The sequence below is a fragment of the Corythoichthys intestinalis genome, chromosome 20 (genome assembly GCF_030265065.1).
Source record: "Corythoichthys intestinalis isolate RoL2023-P3 chromosome 20, ASM3026506v1, whole genome shotgun sequence".
Taxonomy (NCBI): Eukaryota; Metazoa; Chordata; class Actinopteri; order Syngnathiformes; family Syngnathidae; genus Corythoichthys; species Corythoichthys intestinalis.
In genome coordinates, this window is record NC_080414.1 from 1,809,673 (window position 1) to 1,824,769 (window position 15,097).

Consider the following 15,097-nt stretch of genomic DNA (forward strand, 5'->3'; position numbering starts at 1 on the left):
TATGGCATATTTTATAGATGGTTTGAATTGCGATTAGTTACTATTAATTAATTTTTAAGCTGTGATTAACTCGATTAAAAATTTTAATCGTTTGACAGTCCTAATCACAATATATTTCAATCAAGTACAAGTACTGTATTTATATATATTTTTTTTTTTCAAACTGAACCGCATGCGCACACGTTGCAGACCCCTGGTTCAGATGAATGCTTTAAGACAGAGACTCAAGCAGTTAGGAAATCCCTTTTCACAATTTATTTTTCTTTCTTCGTGTTCATGTTTGCATTTTGTGATCATGGAAAACACATTTTGCTGCAAAAGACAGTTGCTTTTATTAGCTCAAGAATCGAATGGAATTCATGCAGAAATCTAAATGATTCACATACTCGTTGTTCTTGCAACTGTACGTACCAAAGGCTTGATAAAAGGGAACATTGAGATGAGCCCCCCACTCAAGGAAATTAGCTATCGCTTGAAAATTGACTTCTTCCTAAATGATGTGCTGTCTAATATTCAGCAGGGCCGAGAACGATAGGCGGTATTTGGTATGTGGCAAAACTGATGTTGCCATGTGGCATTTTTTTGCCATGTGGGAAAATGGATTCTGCAATGTGGCATTTTTTGCCATGTGGCAAAATGAATTTTAACATGTGGCATTTTTTTCCCATGTGGGAAAATGGATTTTGCCATGTGGCATTTTTTATGCCATTTGGGAAAATGGATTTTTGCCATGTGGCATTTTTTTTGCTATGTTGGAAAATGGATTATGCAATGTGCCATTTTTTGCCATGTGGCAAAATTGATTTTGCCATGTGGCATTTTTTTGCCATGTGGCTTTTTTTTTTTTTTTTTTTTTTTTTTGGTATGTGGCATTATCTTTGGCTAAATGCATTTTTGCAGGCCATGCGCATCCATGCCATTGACGGCCATGCATGTCCAAATTTTCCATTCATTTTAAATGGCAGAAAAAACATGTGCGGCTGTGTATGCCATGTGGCAAAATGGATTTTTGCCATGTGGGAAAATCAATTTTTGCCATGTGGCAAAATTGATTTAGCCTTTTTCCGATGTGGCAAAATTGATTTTGCCATGTGGCATTTTTTCCCATGTGGCAAAGTTGATTTTTGCCATGTGGCATTTTTTTTGCCATGTGGGAAAATGGATTTTGCAATGTGTCATTTTTTTGCCATGTGGCAAAAGTGATTTTGCCAAGTGGCATTTTTTTGTCATGTGGCATTTTTTTTTTGGTATGTGGTATTTTCTTTGGGTATATGCATTTTTGCAGGCCATTCACGTCCATGCCATTGACGGCTATGCACATCCAAATTTTCCCATTCTTTTTGAATGGCAGAAAAACATGTGCGGCTGTGATTTTTGACCATACACTTTACGTCACAGGTAATTTTTTTGCCATGTGACAAAATGGATTTTTGCCATGTGGCATTTTTTTGCCATGTGGGAAAATTGTTCTTTGCCATGTGGCATTTGTTGCCACGTGGGAAAATCAATTTTTGCCATGTGGCTTTTATTTTTGCCATGTGGCAAGATGGATTTTGACATGTGGCATTTAAAAAAAAAAAAAATTGTATGTGGCAAAATGGGGTTTGCCGTGTGGCAAATAGATTTTGCTTTGTGGCATTTTTTTTTTTTGTATGTGGCATTTTCTTTGGGTATATGGCATTTTTGCTGGCCATGCACATCTATGCCATTGACGGCCATGCACGTCCAACTTTTCCATTGCTTTTTAAATGGAAGAAAAACATGTGCGGCTGTGATTTTTGACCATATACATTACTTTACATCACAGCGCATTGACATTCAACTTCAAGTCAGGCTATGCCATTGGCTGTGCGGTCCAGTTGAATGTCAGTTCGCTATAATGGTAAGCGTATGGTCTAAAAATCACTAGCCCAATTTTTTACTGCCATTTAATATGAATGGAAAATTTGGACTTTCATAGCTGTCAATGGTATAGCCTTACTTAGTTGCCAGTTGAATGTCAATCCGCTGTAATGGTGAGTGTACAGTCAAAATCACAGCCACACGTTTTCTGCCATTTAAAATGAATGGAAAATTTGGACGTGCACAGCCGTGAATGGCATGCAAAAATGCCGTACACCCAAAAAAAAAGACCCCAAAGCCACATACCGAAATCCATTTTGCCACATACCAAAAAAAAGATGCCCCATGGCAAAATCAGTTTCGTCACATGGCAAAAAAAATTCCACATGGCAAAATCAATTTTGCCACATACCAAATACCACTTTTGGTTCTCGCTGTCTCTCCTAATATTTGAGAGTAAATTAGCTATATAATCCTCTCAATTCATTTAACAATTTAGTTTGTCGTAGAATCATATTTTAAACATTTGATGACCATGAGCGATTAGAAATGACTTTCTATGGTCACAGCAGTAAGTGCATCATTTGGACATACTTTACTTCCTAATAAATATACAAGCACAAAAAAAACTCATTTGACACACGTGATCAACTGTAGCTGCGGGTGAGGTCCGTTTTGTGTGTTGTTTTTAGGTTCAGAGATCATTCAGGGACACTCACAGATAAAGTTGAGATAGTAATATGGCACCTTGTATAAATTATTAACACTTTACTGCATGTCAAAGTACATATGAGACTATTAGTGTGTATATATAAAAGCAAAACACACCAAGAGGATAAATGAAGTGATACAAACATGAGACATCAGTCTTCATCTGAGTACCATTTTCTGCTTCTTGGCCATCTCCAATGGCTCCATAGTGTCCGGGCTGATCCCTCTGTATAGCGGCTGCTTGTAGTGGCGCCAAAAGACCAGGACAAGGCGGACGACGTACAGCAACGACGACGCAGCGAGCAGAACCACTAAGTACAGGGAAAAAAAGAATTGTTCATCTACAGTCATGTGAAAACATTAGGACACCCCATTAAATATTCAGTTTTTTATTAAGGAATGTTCACATATCAATGTCTGATCTTGTTTTTGTTGTTCCTGGAAAGTAGAGTGATTTAATTGCAGGTCAACAACAAAAATTGACATTTTTTTACTTATTAAATGAAATTTATCAACAAAAGTGCATATTCTAACTGAGGAAAAAGTTAGGACACCCTACCACCCAATAGCTAGTGCAATGGTTCTTAACCTTGCTAAAGGTACCGAACCCCACAAGTTTTAGATGTAGATTCACCGAACCCTTCGTCATTAGATAATTTTCCAAATTCAAAAACCGATATATCTAAGCTAGCAAGCTAATAATTTAGTCAATTCTCATTCAAAATTCTTCTCATTTTGACAGCATCCTTCGGAAACGGATCAAAATTTGAGACCACACTGCCTCTTGGTCTGTTGTATTCCCTCATAGCAAGTACGAGTCAACCTTCCACTGAGCAAACCAGTTCCTCCTCCCATCACAGCGAGAACCAGCAGTTAAAAGAAATGGATTAAGCCTGTAAATTGGTAGCTAACCAGTCTAAAACCTGGTTTAAAAAGCCACTTTGCCTGGATGTAATCAGCGTACGAAAATAGGGCTCTGCGTTTCTTTACCTTTACCGAACCCCTTAGACCAGACATGTCCAAAGTCCGGCCCGGGGGCCAAATGTGGCCCCCAGCCTCTGTCATAAAATCAATAACGTCTGGCCCGCACGCAGACTTAATAAATTGGTCAGCAGTACTGCTACAAGCATATGAAGTAGCTTACACACTAAATACTGCTCCTCATTTACCCACTAAAAGGGAGCAGCACTCTAAGCAACATTACCACATGTGACCCTTTACTCCCGATTTTCTAAAATGGCGACAATCAACAACAACAAAAAAAGTTGACTGCAACGGCTGGAGCTTCAAGGATAGGTGGAAACTGGACTATTTCGTCACTAAAATACGCAACGACTGTGTCTGCCTCATTTGCAAAGAGACAGTCGCTGTTTTTAAAGAGTTCAATATGAGGCGATATTACCGAACAAGACACGCTGACATGTACGACAAGATTACAGGGTAGATACGTAGCGAGAAATTGAAGCTGCAACGACTAATCGATTAACTCGGTATTCGATTAGGAAAAAAATTAACTAAATTTTGTTGCTTCGAGTATACGTTTAATTGAAGTGACATTGTAATGGTTGATTTTAAAAGTGTTTGAATTTAATTTTACTGATGAGGGTGGATACAATGCCCCCTGGTCTGCCTCTTTTCACCTGTCTGAATCCAACTGCTCCTTTTTAAGACCAACCTAAGCTAAGTTTTTGTTTGAGCGAATGTTTTTTTAATGCATTCTTAATTTAGTTTGTAGGTATATTTAGCAATTTTTTATGGGAATATGTGTCTGCACCACTTGTAAAAAAAAAAAAAAACTTTAACATTTAATAGCATTTAAGCTAGCAGACTTTTTCTATCCAAGTTAGTCAATTGTTCCGTTGTTGTACACAGATCCTCATTTTTAAAAAATGATATCGTTTGAGGCTCAGCTCAGGTGTTTTTTCATGTTCCTTATCCGATTACTCGATTATTCGAACAAACCAGTCCACCGATTAATCGACTACTAAAATATTCGATAGCTGCAGCCCTATAATAAAGCTAAAGTGACACACTGAATGGCTTGCTAAAATTTGCTTAAATATATTGTTCTACGTAAAGGACGTCAGCCAAGGTCGTCCCCCCACATTTTTACCACACCAGATCTGGCCCCCTTTGCAAAAAGTTTGGACACCCCTGCCTTAGACTTATTCATTGAACCCCTGGGGTTTGATCGAACCCAGGTTAAGAACCACTGAGCTCGTGTTACCCACAGTGAGGCACTTTTTGTAGCCATCTACCAGTCTTTGACATCGGTCTTTATCAATTTGGTGCCAACTGTCTTTGATTGCAGATGCCAGATCATCCTTGCAGGTCGGAGCCTTGCTGTGGACCTTTTTTTTTTCAATTTCCACCACAGGTATTCAATAGGATTGAAATCTGGGCTATTTGCAGGCCATGACATTGACTGGATGAGTCTTTCTCCAAGGAATGCTTTAACAGTTTTAGCTATGTGGCATGATGCATTATCATCTTGGAAAATGACAAACATATTTTCAGTTGAAGGGATAAGAAAGCTGTCTAAAATTTCAATGTAAACTTGTGCATTTATTGAAGATTTAACCAAAACCATCTCCCCAGTTCCTTTGCCTGACTTGCAGCCCCATATCATCAAGGACTGAGGGAATTTGGATGTTTTTTTTTTCGGGCGGTCATCTTTGTAAATCTCACTGGAACGGCACCAAACCAAAGTTCCCGCATCATCACCTTGTCCAATGCAGATTCTTGACTCACCATTGAAAATAACCTTCATTCAGTCATTCACAGTCCATGATAGCCTCTTCTTAGCCCATTGCAATCTTGTTCTTTTCTGTTTAAGTGTCAATAATGGTTTCCTTTTAGCTTTCCTGTATGAAAATCCCATTTCCTTTAGGCGATTTTACACAGTTCTGTCACATACCCTGACTCCAGCTTCCTCCTATTTCTTCTTCATTTGTCTTGTTGTACATCTTCTGTTTTCAAGACATATGGCCTTGAATTGTTTGTCATGTGGTTTGAATGTCTTCCTCTGTCTACTAGTACGCTTAACTTTAACAACCTTGTCACGCTGTTTGTACTTGGTCCAGATTTTTGATATAGCTGACTGTGAACAGCCTACATCTTTGGCAACCATACGTGTAGCGTTACCTTCTTCAAGAAGTTGATCATCCTCTCCTTGGTCTCAAGAGACATCTCTCTTGTTGGAGCCATGATTCTTGTGAATCCATATGGTCCAGCAGCCCTCCAAGGCGTGATAACAGCACTGTTTTTAACTGCTGACTAACAAGCAGATCTAATCTGAGGAAGGTGCCCAATTAATGAAAGGAAATTGACTGGGTGTGTCAGTATTTTCTACTCAAAATGGAGTGATTCCATATTTTTGTTCTTCAGGAAAAAAAAAATTCTATATTGATTTCCCTGCACTTGCTCTATAAAAGTAACATTTACTGACCACCACAATGTTTTTTATTCATTTCTTTTAGTGTTTATTAATGGTAAAGAGTTGCACTTTTGAACTAATTCATTATTTTTTTCCAAGCTTTTTATCTGAGTTTGTTAGCACTCGTCCGAGACTGGTGATTCCATACTTTTTTTCTAGGAGTTGTTCATTTTTTTTTGAACAGTTATTATGAGATTTAGGAGGTCTTTAGGGGCACTTAAAAGTGTCATTCCGATTCACGCTGAAATTCGGGTTACATCGTGCAGGTACGGAACTCGTTCAAAACCCGGGGACTACCTGTACGTGCATTGTCTTACCAATGAAGATGCCGCTACGGCTGGGCGATTCAGCATTGTAGTTTTTATCAAAGTTTCCTGACAGCGCCCAGATCACAACCGGGTAGTCAATGAGGATGTAGCGCACGTGCTTGTCCAGTACTACGTTTTGCAGGAAAAACCTTTCAGAAAGAAGTGTATTTTTTAAGAACGGGGAGAATCCTCTAAACAACCTTATATATATCAGGCTTACCAAAGAAGAAGCACGACTGCTAACATACAATAGGACACGGTGGCCGCATCTGTTGCGGAAAGGTTGGCTTCGTAAGTCAGCACAATGGTCAAGTTGATGAGCGTGGCAATGGTTGTCCATGTTGTGTAGATCATCACACCGTTCTGAACCTGCAGTCGTCACCAAAATTTGCTTGTGTTGTCACTCGTTCATTTCTAGAATGGAAGTAATGTAAGCTCTACTAACCACAATGCGAATGAGCCATAGGTCCACCTTGTGGTATTTATTGAGCCAGGCGCCGTAAACGTGAAGACCATGGCAGATGAAAAATACCATACCATAGTTTGTGCTGGCAACCAGAATTAGGAAAACGAGCGCAGAAATCATCCACCTTTGGGAATATGTAGAGAAAAACAACACACACATTGAAGCAAAACAAATGTTTATTTGCTCATCTGCCTTGAGTCGCATATGAGTTGAACCTGTCTTATCAATAGGGTTCAAATATCTTTGGAGGTACTGGTATAACTTTTGACTCTTAAGCAGAAGGTGAGTAGAGTAGGCAAAATTTGTACTCGATGTGGCGGTGCGTTACTTCAAAATAATGTGAGTCAATACAAGTGAAAGTCATCCAAAAAATGGACTAAAAGTACAAGTACACCATAAAATAAAATGATCGAACTTGTGGGCATTTGCCTCAATAGCTTGCAACTGCAAGCTACAATTTTCAGTATACAATGGTATGAAAAAGCATCTGAACCTTTTGAAATTTCTCACATTTCTACATAAACTCACCATCAAATGTGATCTGATCTTTGTCAAAATCACACAGATGAAAAAAAATTGTCTGCTTTAACTAAAACCACCCAAACAATTATATTTTTTCATATTTGAATGAGGAAAGTATGCAAACAATGACAGAAGAGGGAAAAAAAAGTAAGTGAAGCATCACATTTAATATTTTGTGGCCCCATCTTTGGCAGCAATAACCAACCACACACTTTATGTAGCTGGAGATCAGTCTGGCGCATCGATCAGGACTAATCTTGGCCCATTCTTCTCTACGAAACTAGTTCAGTCAGATGTCTGGCATGAATCGCTGTCTTTAGGTCATGCCACAGCATCTCAATGGGGTTCAAGTCTGGACTTTGACTTGGCCACTCCAGAATGTGTATTTTGTTCTTCTGAAACCATTCTGAAGTTGATTTACTTCTGTGTTTTGGATCATTGTCTTATTGCAGCATCCATCCTCTTTTTAGCTTCAACTGTCTGACAGACGACCACAGGTTTTCCACAAAACGTTTGAATTCATTCTTCCATTTATGACTGCAAGTTGTCCAGGCCGTGAGGCAGCAAAACAGCCCCAAATCACGATGCTCCCTCCACCATGGTTAAGTGGGGATGAGGTGTAGTTACTGGCGAGCTGTTCCATTTTTCCTCCACACATGACGTTGTGTGTTAGTCCCAAACAATTCAACTTGGGTTTCATCAGTCCACAAAATATTTTGCCAAAACTTCTGTGGAGTGTCCTAGTGCCTTTTTGCGAACATTAAACGAGCAACAATGTTTTTTTAGACAGTCGTGGCTTTCTCCCTGGAGTCCTCCCATGAACACCATTCTTGGTGTGGTAGTGATTTCTGTAAGTCTTTAGCAGACACTCTAGGGTTCTTTTTTTTTTTTTACCTCTCTGAGTATCCTACGCTGAACTCCTGGTGTCATCTTTAGTGGACTGTCACTCTTTGGGAGCAAAGCAACAGTACCAAACTCTCTCCATTTGTAGACAACTTCTCTGCCTGTCCATTGATGAACATCCAGACTTTTAGAGATGGTTTTGTATCCTTTCCCAGCTTTATACAAATCAACAATCCTTGATCGCAGGTCTTCAGACAGCTGACCGAGCCATGATGCACATCGGACAATGCTTCTCATCAAGACATATCTTACCAGGTGTGTGTTTTATAGTGGGCAGGGCAGCTTTAAACCACTCATCAGTGATTGGGTCCACACCTGACTTAAAATTTTTACCAAACATTTCAATTGCTCTTTAAGTCTTCTTAGGCAGAGGGTTCAATTACTTATATTTCCCCCTTCTGTCATTGTTTGTATACTATCCTCATTAAAATATGAAAACCTATAAAGTTTTTGGTGGTTTTAGTTAAAGCAGACACTGTATTTTCATTTACAGTATGTGATTTTGACAAAGATCAGATCACATTTGATGGTGGTTTTATGCAGAAATGTGAGAAATTCCGGAAGGTTCAGATACTTTTTTATACCATTGTAACCCTCTGCTGCAGTGTTGTTTTCGTCAATGATGACGATAACAAAAAACAATGCTTTTTTTCCATGACAAGACGATAACGAGCCAAAAACGTGTTTTGGGTGACTAAAACATAACGAGGCGAGTGTCAGTGAGACGAAAATGTGCAATAGTTTCCGTCATGTGCTCACAATGTGTGATGTTTTCTTACAGTGTATGTAGTTAGCATGCATTGTAGCAGTGTTTGGTCATGTCACTCATGTGACGTGCTGCGCCCTGTTCCCAGTCTCCATGCAGGCTTGGACACACGGTAAGATTTGTTTTTTTTTTATCTTGGCCGGAGAAAATTGTTGTTGAAAATGTTGCTTTAGCTTTTAAAGGTCTGTGCTGAGTGATCATCACACACAGTGTTAGCATAGCAGTCGCGTTAGGTTTGGTCTCAATATTGTTAGGGACGATATAACAGCATAACCTGCATGTATACTTTTTGCTGGGGACGGGACAATAATAAGACCAAATATATTTGGTGAGCGGGGGTCAGGGCTACACTTCTCACCAATATGAACCGAATTAATTAATAGGCTAAATGATTAATGCAAAATAAATCTGTATTGACCTCTACTAACTTTCACACTGCAAATTTATAACGTCTTAATCTGATATTTTTTGTTAAATTTAGTCAAATAATTTTCTCCCATCTTGTTTTCAGTGTTAAAGGCTAGTTAAGGGATTAATGCGTCAGATTGTTCCACTTACTTTAAGTAAATATTACTACGGTATTTGTCTTTATTAAGCCCATACATCCAAACGTTGGTCATTTTTCACCTAAATCAAGAAAAAAATGCTTTCAAATAATGTTTTGAACAATATCCATGGATTAAGAACATTTCTGACAAACAAGTTTTTCTTTTAAGATTAAATATACAAACTTTTTGCTTAAAATAAGTCTGTTAGTCTTATTTTCAGCTAGCTGTTTTTCATATGTCAAGAAATCTGAGTAAAATTGACTTTAAGCACTGTAGCAGATGCAAAATTAGTGGTGTGTTCCCCACCTCCACAATATTGACGTCTTTTTACATTACTTCTATATTCTACATTCTAATATCCCTCGTCTTCGAACGGGCGGGGGAGGCGGCATGTTGTATTTCTGTCGGGCTGTGAATGCGTGTCTGGGGGTGGTTCAAGTCATGAACCAATCAAACGTGCGTGTGAGGGGAAAAAAATGGACTGGCACATTCAGCAAGTGAAAAGGGGTCAATGTAAGTCTGAACATAATGAAAATACTGTAATTCACTTAATAATGGTCGGATCAATTCTATCCTCACAACATATAGGAAGACAATCTAAATGACCTATGTAACTGAAGTCATAATGCAAATAAGGTTGCTTAAAAGTTGGTGGGGATAATTTCAGCATTCTAAAAAGTTGGTAGTGTTATGTCCCCACCGTCCCTATGCAAACCTACGCCCTTGGGTTACCACGAGGATCATGCTAATGGCAAGCATCCTCTTAGACAACTTTTTTTTTTTTACATACAGTTCGTCTACTCTGTAATGTAGTGTTTTCTTGCTACAATATGGGCTCGTCTGACAAAATGGTTGGAACATTTATTTTCAGAGTGAAATTTTTTTACAGACAAAAACACATTTCGTAAACGTCGACTAAAACTACAAGAAGTTAGTCACGATTTTTAATCAACAAAAAACAGATGAAGACAAACACATTTTGATCTGACCAAATTACGACTAAGACTTATAGGTATTATCATAGGCGGATCTACTATTCAGGCAAAGTAGGCGATCGCCTTAGGCCCCCAACTTGTAGGGGGCCCCCAACCAGCTGCCGTTGCCCCAACGAGCAAGGGCTTGGGCCACCGGAGTCAGCAGCACCCCCGACTATTCGTCATGTATAATTATGTCAGCATACCAAACAAACAAATAACAAAACAAAAAAGAAAGCCATTAGAATGCTGCATTTATATTATCTCTCCCCCACACACATGCACTACAATGGACTGTTCCACGACGACGGACTGAGTATCATTCGCTTAGCTTCATTTAGCGCCGTTTAGCATCGCTTAGCTCCGTTTAACATCGCTTAGCTCCGCTTAACTGTTCGTTAGCTTCACTTAGCTCTCCCGCGTTTTTCACGCCACTAAGCTCCCTATTTTTACAGCTCACTTGCTACTTTGCAAGTCGGCTATCGTTTATTTCGAACACATGAGCGAACGTGCTCTCCATGAGAGCCCAAGTGCAGTGAAGGAGAAGTTGAGAACAGGCCGCTAATGCCTCTTTTAACTTTCTTCTTCTTCTTCACACCGAATATAAAATACACGACAGCACACCCTGTGGCGAAACAATGCGGTACAGTTCCAATCAATCATACAAAAACACTCAACAGCTGGTTAACAGCATTTGCTAACGGAAAAAAAATTTAACCTATTAGTGACACCACAAGCAATGACGAAGAATTTTTTTTCACGGAGTGTATTAGGCTTTTGGTTAGCGGTTTAGCGAACGTACCTCCGGTGAACATTTCAAAATAAAAGCACGTCATGTTCGTCATATAAATAACGATTTCTGGAGTTAATCCCACATACCTCCGAATTAATATCATAATATGTTGAGTAAATACTACAGAATACAGATTCTACACCAAGAATAGGTTTCAAATGACACTCTTTATGACAAATATGATTGGCAATGACTTATTATTATAATTATTATACTACTATTATATAGGGTTGTTCCGATCATGTTTTTTTGCTCCCGATCTGATCCCGATCGTTTTAGTTTGAGTATCTGCCGATCCCGATATTTCCCGATCCGATTGCTTTTTTTTTGCTCCCGATTCAATTCCAATCAGTCCCGATAATTTTTCCCGATCATATACATTTTGGCAATGCATTAAGAAAAAAACGAATAAAACTCGGACGAATATATATACATTCAACATACAGTACATAAGTACTGTATTTATTTATTATGACAATAAATCCTCAAGAGGGCATTTACATTATTAACATTCTTTCTGTGAGAGGGATCCACGGATAGGAAGACTTGTAATTCTTAAAGGATAAATGTGACTTTGTATATTGTGACTAAATATTGCCATCTAGTGTATTTGTTGAGCTTTCAGTAAATGATAATGTAGCCATTTAACTGTTCTGCCCAAATGCATGATGGGAAGTGCATCCATGACTGTGCGTTGTGGCACCAATTGATATATCTTCTCTGCGTTGGGAAATAACATAGGGTGTAAAGAAAAAGATCAACTACTACTTTTCTTCCCCACATTGCTTTCCCACGACATTTCTAATTGTTGAGAGAGGGAATTTAAGGCTTTAATCAATTAAAAAATTGCTCCAAAGACTGCCAAAATTCACTCTACTCATTTTATGCTGCCTTTAAGCTCTATATAGAGGTAAATCGGCGCCATTACATATTGAACGCGACAATGCGTGAGTGGGTCGTGCAGCGCATGCGTTAATTGCGTTAAATATTTTAACGTGATTAATAAAAAAAAAAAATAATTACTGCCGTTAACGCGATAAATTTGATAGCCCTACTTTAGGCCAAAACGAAAGACTCTGGATGAGTGTAAGACATTTTGTCTGTAACGTTAAATACAATTAGAAAACGATTTAACTAAAAAATATATATATTAAAAAAAGGCATGTCCGATAATTTTTCCCGATTCCGATACTTTGAAAATGATGTGATCGGACCTGATCGATCGGCATCCCGTTCGATCGGGACATCTTTACCATTATATACTGTATATAGTAGTATACTATAATAATGATGCTAGAATTTATTTTTAAAAATTGTTTTGAATAATGTTGGAAAGGCAAAGTCAGCGTTCTGAATCTGTTTACTTTCCATTCTTTTGCACGAGTAAATGCTATCAGCATTTAACCTCATTGTTTATTTGTGATTAATTATTGTTATTTACATGATTATTTGTACTTTAATAAAGAATTTAAGTGTTCCAAAATGGTTGTGTGAATTAATAAGCGTCAACAAAAATTTAATTGCTAAATTAGTAAAAAAAAAAAAAAAAAAGAAAATTATTAGTCGACTAATCCTAAAACTAGTCGGCTGACTAATCAGGAGAAAATTTGTCGTTTCGGACAGTCCTAGTGTACCGGAACATATTTCCTCCACGCCCTTCTCACCTTTTTAACCCCTGACCCATGAAGAGGGCCCCTGGATATGTTCGCTTCAGGCCCCAAAATTGCCAAGTCCGCCACTGGGTATTATTGTCCAAAAGACTAAGACGAAAATTAAAAGGGCTGCCAAAAACAACACTGTTTCGCTACATGTCGTAAAGCATTTTGCGTCATTCTGGAGGGCATTACTCCAAATAAAATCACTTCAAACACTCCGGCATAAGTCTGCCTGCAATGGATTGTGCCGTCGGAAACGCAACACTTGGCAACCGTAACTAAGGGAGGTGTAGCTTCTAAGCAAGATCAAAATGTGAAGCTCTAACAATAGATGAGCACTGCAACTTGCATAACTGCTACATAACGACGAACAATTTGTATTGCGTAATATTACTAATTGTGGTTTCAACAACTTACTTGAATTGTACAGTATATTTTATATATCTTACGTTTTGTCCCAGACTAGCAACCAGCCAATATTGAAGCACATATTGAGACACCAACAAATGAAGAATCCATAGGGCAAAACTGCTGGACTACAGTAGACGTAGCCATAAACATTTCTGAAAGGAAGATAAAATGACAAAGAATCAGCTTCATGATGTACTATAAACAAATAAAAAAGATAACTAAAAGCTGGATACCTTCTGCAAATGTTAGCCAGAATGTAGATCATCATGAGTGTCAACCACACGTAAATGACGCTCCAGATGCTGAAGGTCCATCCCGATGGGGTAATCTCCGTCACAAATACGTCGGACACGTTACCTGTAGAGGTACTGAAGGGGCCTGTATGGATTGTAAAGCGTTCATTCCACGCAAATGTCGCCCACAAACAGTAGAGTAGCACCTTTGCTTACCTATTCCCAAAGCAGCAAGACCATTGAACACCAAACTGATGCCATAAAGCACAACAGACAGCAATATGGCAACAAGGCGTCCGGCATTGTGTTTCGCCATCTTGGGTGACTTCTTCTGAAAATGAATTCAAATAGTATAGTTTTTATAATCGATTCATGGACTTCATAATGTATTGACGGGTCAGATCGGTCATGCACTATGCATCAAATTCAAGTAGGGGTCCGGCCACATCAAGAGGAGCTATTCACGCACGCAGCGATCTAATGCCGGATTACTGTTGAAAAAATACGAAAGCTGTACCGCACACAAACAGGAAGGATTGTCTCAGGAGTGATTTTTTCGAGGATTCAAGGTAATTATTATATTTTTCGTACCATGCATGCATTTTGAAACATTGTGAAAAAAATCAATGGGAGAAATTAGCAAAGATAGTCATTTAAATATGTCACATTAGCAACTAAATGTCATCTCTTATATAAACAAATAAGACGCAGCCATTGGTATGGAATGGCCGCTCTTGGTTTCAAGTGGTGAAGAAATTGCGCAAGACAAAAACGCCGCACTAAGCTCATATTGAAAATTATTTTTAAAAATGAGACACAAAATGTATCCGTTCAAACAAAGCATACCTTTCGCTGTCCACACCTTGAGGTCGGGTGCAGGGATGATGACAAAGTGGCGGCGTCAATAACAGGTCCATTTTTATGGATTTTTATTTGTTATGCAACGACCACATTTACGACCGCGGCAAGAGTCACGTGCACCTCAAAGTAGTCATGTGCATGTGCATGTGTTATCTCGTACACATTCCAGCAACGCACTCATAAAAAGAGTTGACAAACACAGCACACCTCCCTATTTATCTGCCGTCATTATATACGGTGGCACCTCTTGTTCATTTTTCCAAGATTTTCCTTTTTACAAATCGGCGGGTGTATGGATCAGCAATTCCAGTAAATGATATCATATAGCAGACAAGCACAGTGATATTGAGAACTGAAAAAAAATATATAGAAGTTAAAGAAAGTGTAATAATTGCATCTCCAGTGGCATTGTGTTTCACCCTAAACTTCTGCTATGGTACATCTAAACAACAGTTTAAAGTATCAATATGTAATATTTGCACTTCAATAATTCATGAAATGTTTCATTAGACATTAAAGAAACATGATTTTTGACTACTATTTGAGTGTGTTTGTACTATAAGTATGTTTACTTCCAAGTGCTTGTACTACAAGTATGTGTACTTGCAAGTGCTTGTACTGCAAGTGCATGTACTTGAGTGTGCTTGTACTGCAAGTGCATGTACTTG

General features: G+C 38.5%; 1 protein-coding gene across 1 annotated transcript; it reads right to left on the minus strand.

Moving 5' to 3' along the window:
- Nucleotides 1-272: 272 nt before the first annotated feature.
- si:ch211-161h7.5 (uncharacterized) lies at nucleotides 273-14,551 on the minus strand. Its single transcript, XM_057824910.1, has 8 exons — nucleotides 14,415-14,551; nucleotides 13,785-13,899; nucleotides 13,569-13,713; nucleotides 13,374-13,487; nucleotides 6,743-6,887; nucleotides 6,518-6,666; nucleotides 6,307-6,446; nucleotides 273-2,864 (listed from the first exon to the last, which is right to left on the minus strand). The coding sequence occupies exons 2-8, from the start codon at nucleotides 13,882-13,884 to the stop codon at nucleotides 2,713-2,715; spliced, it is 945 nt and encodes a 314-aa protein (XP_057680893.1). The 5' UTR covers nucleotides 13,885-13,899; nucleotides 14,415-14,551; the 3' UTR covers nucleotides 273-2,712.
- Nucleotides 14,552-15,097: the final 546 nt, after the last annotated feature.

Bases quoted from the DNA above. Each gene is read 5' to 3' on its own strand.
- si:ch211-161h7.5 (XM_057824910.1), bottom strand. From the start codon at position 13,884: ATGGCGAAACACAATGCCGGACGCCTTGTTGCCATATTGCTGTCTGTT. The intron at 6,888-13,373 runs GTAAGATATATA...ATATTCCCAAAG, and splicing joins TTGCTAGTCTGGGACAAAAC to GTGGATGATTTCTGCGCTCG. The intron at 2,865-6,306 runs GTAAGACAATGC...CCCTGTACTTAG, and splicing joins CCGTAGCGGCATCTTCATTG to TGGTTCTGCTCGCTGCGTCG.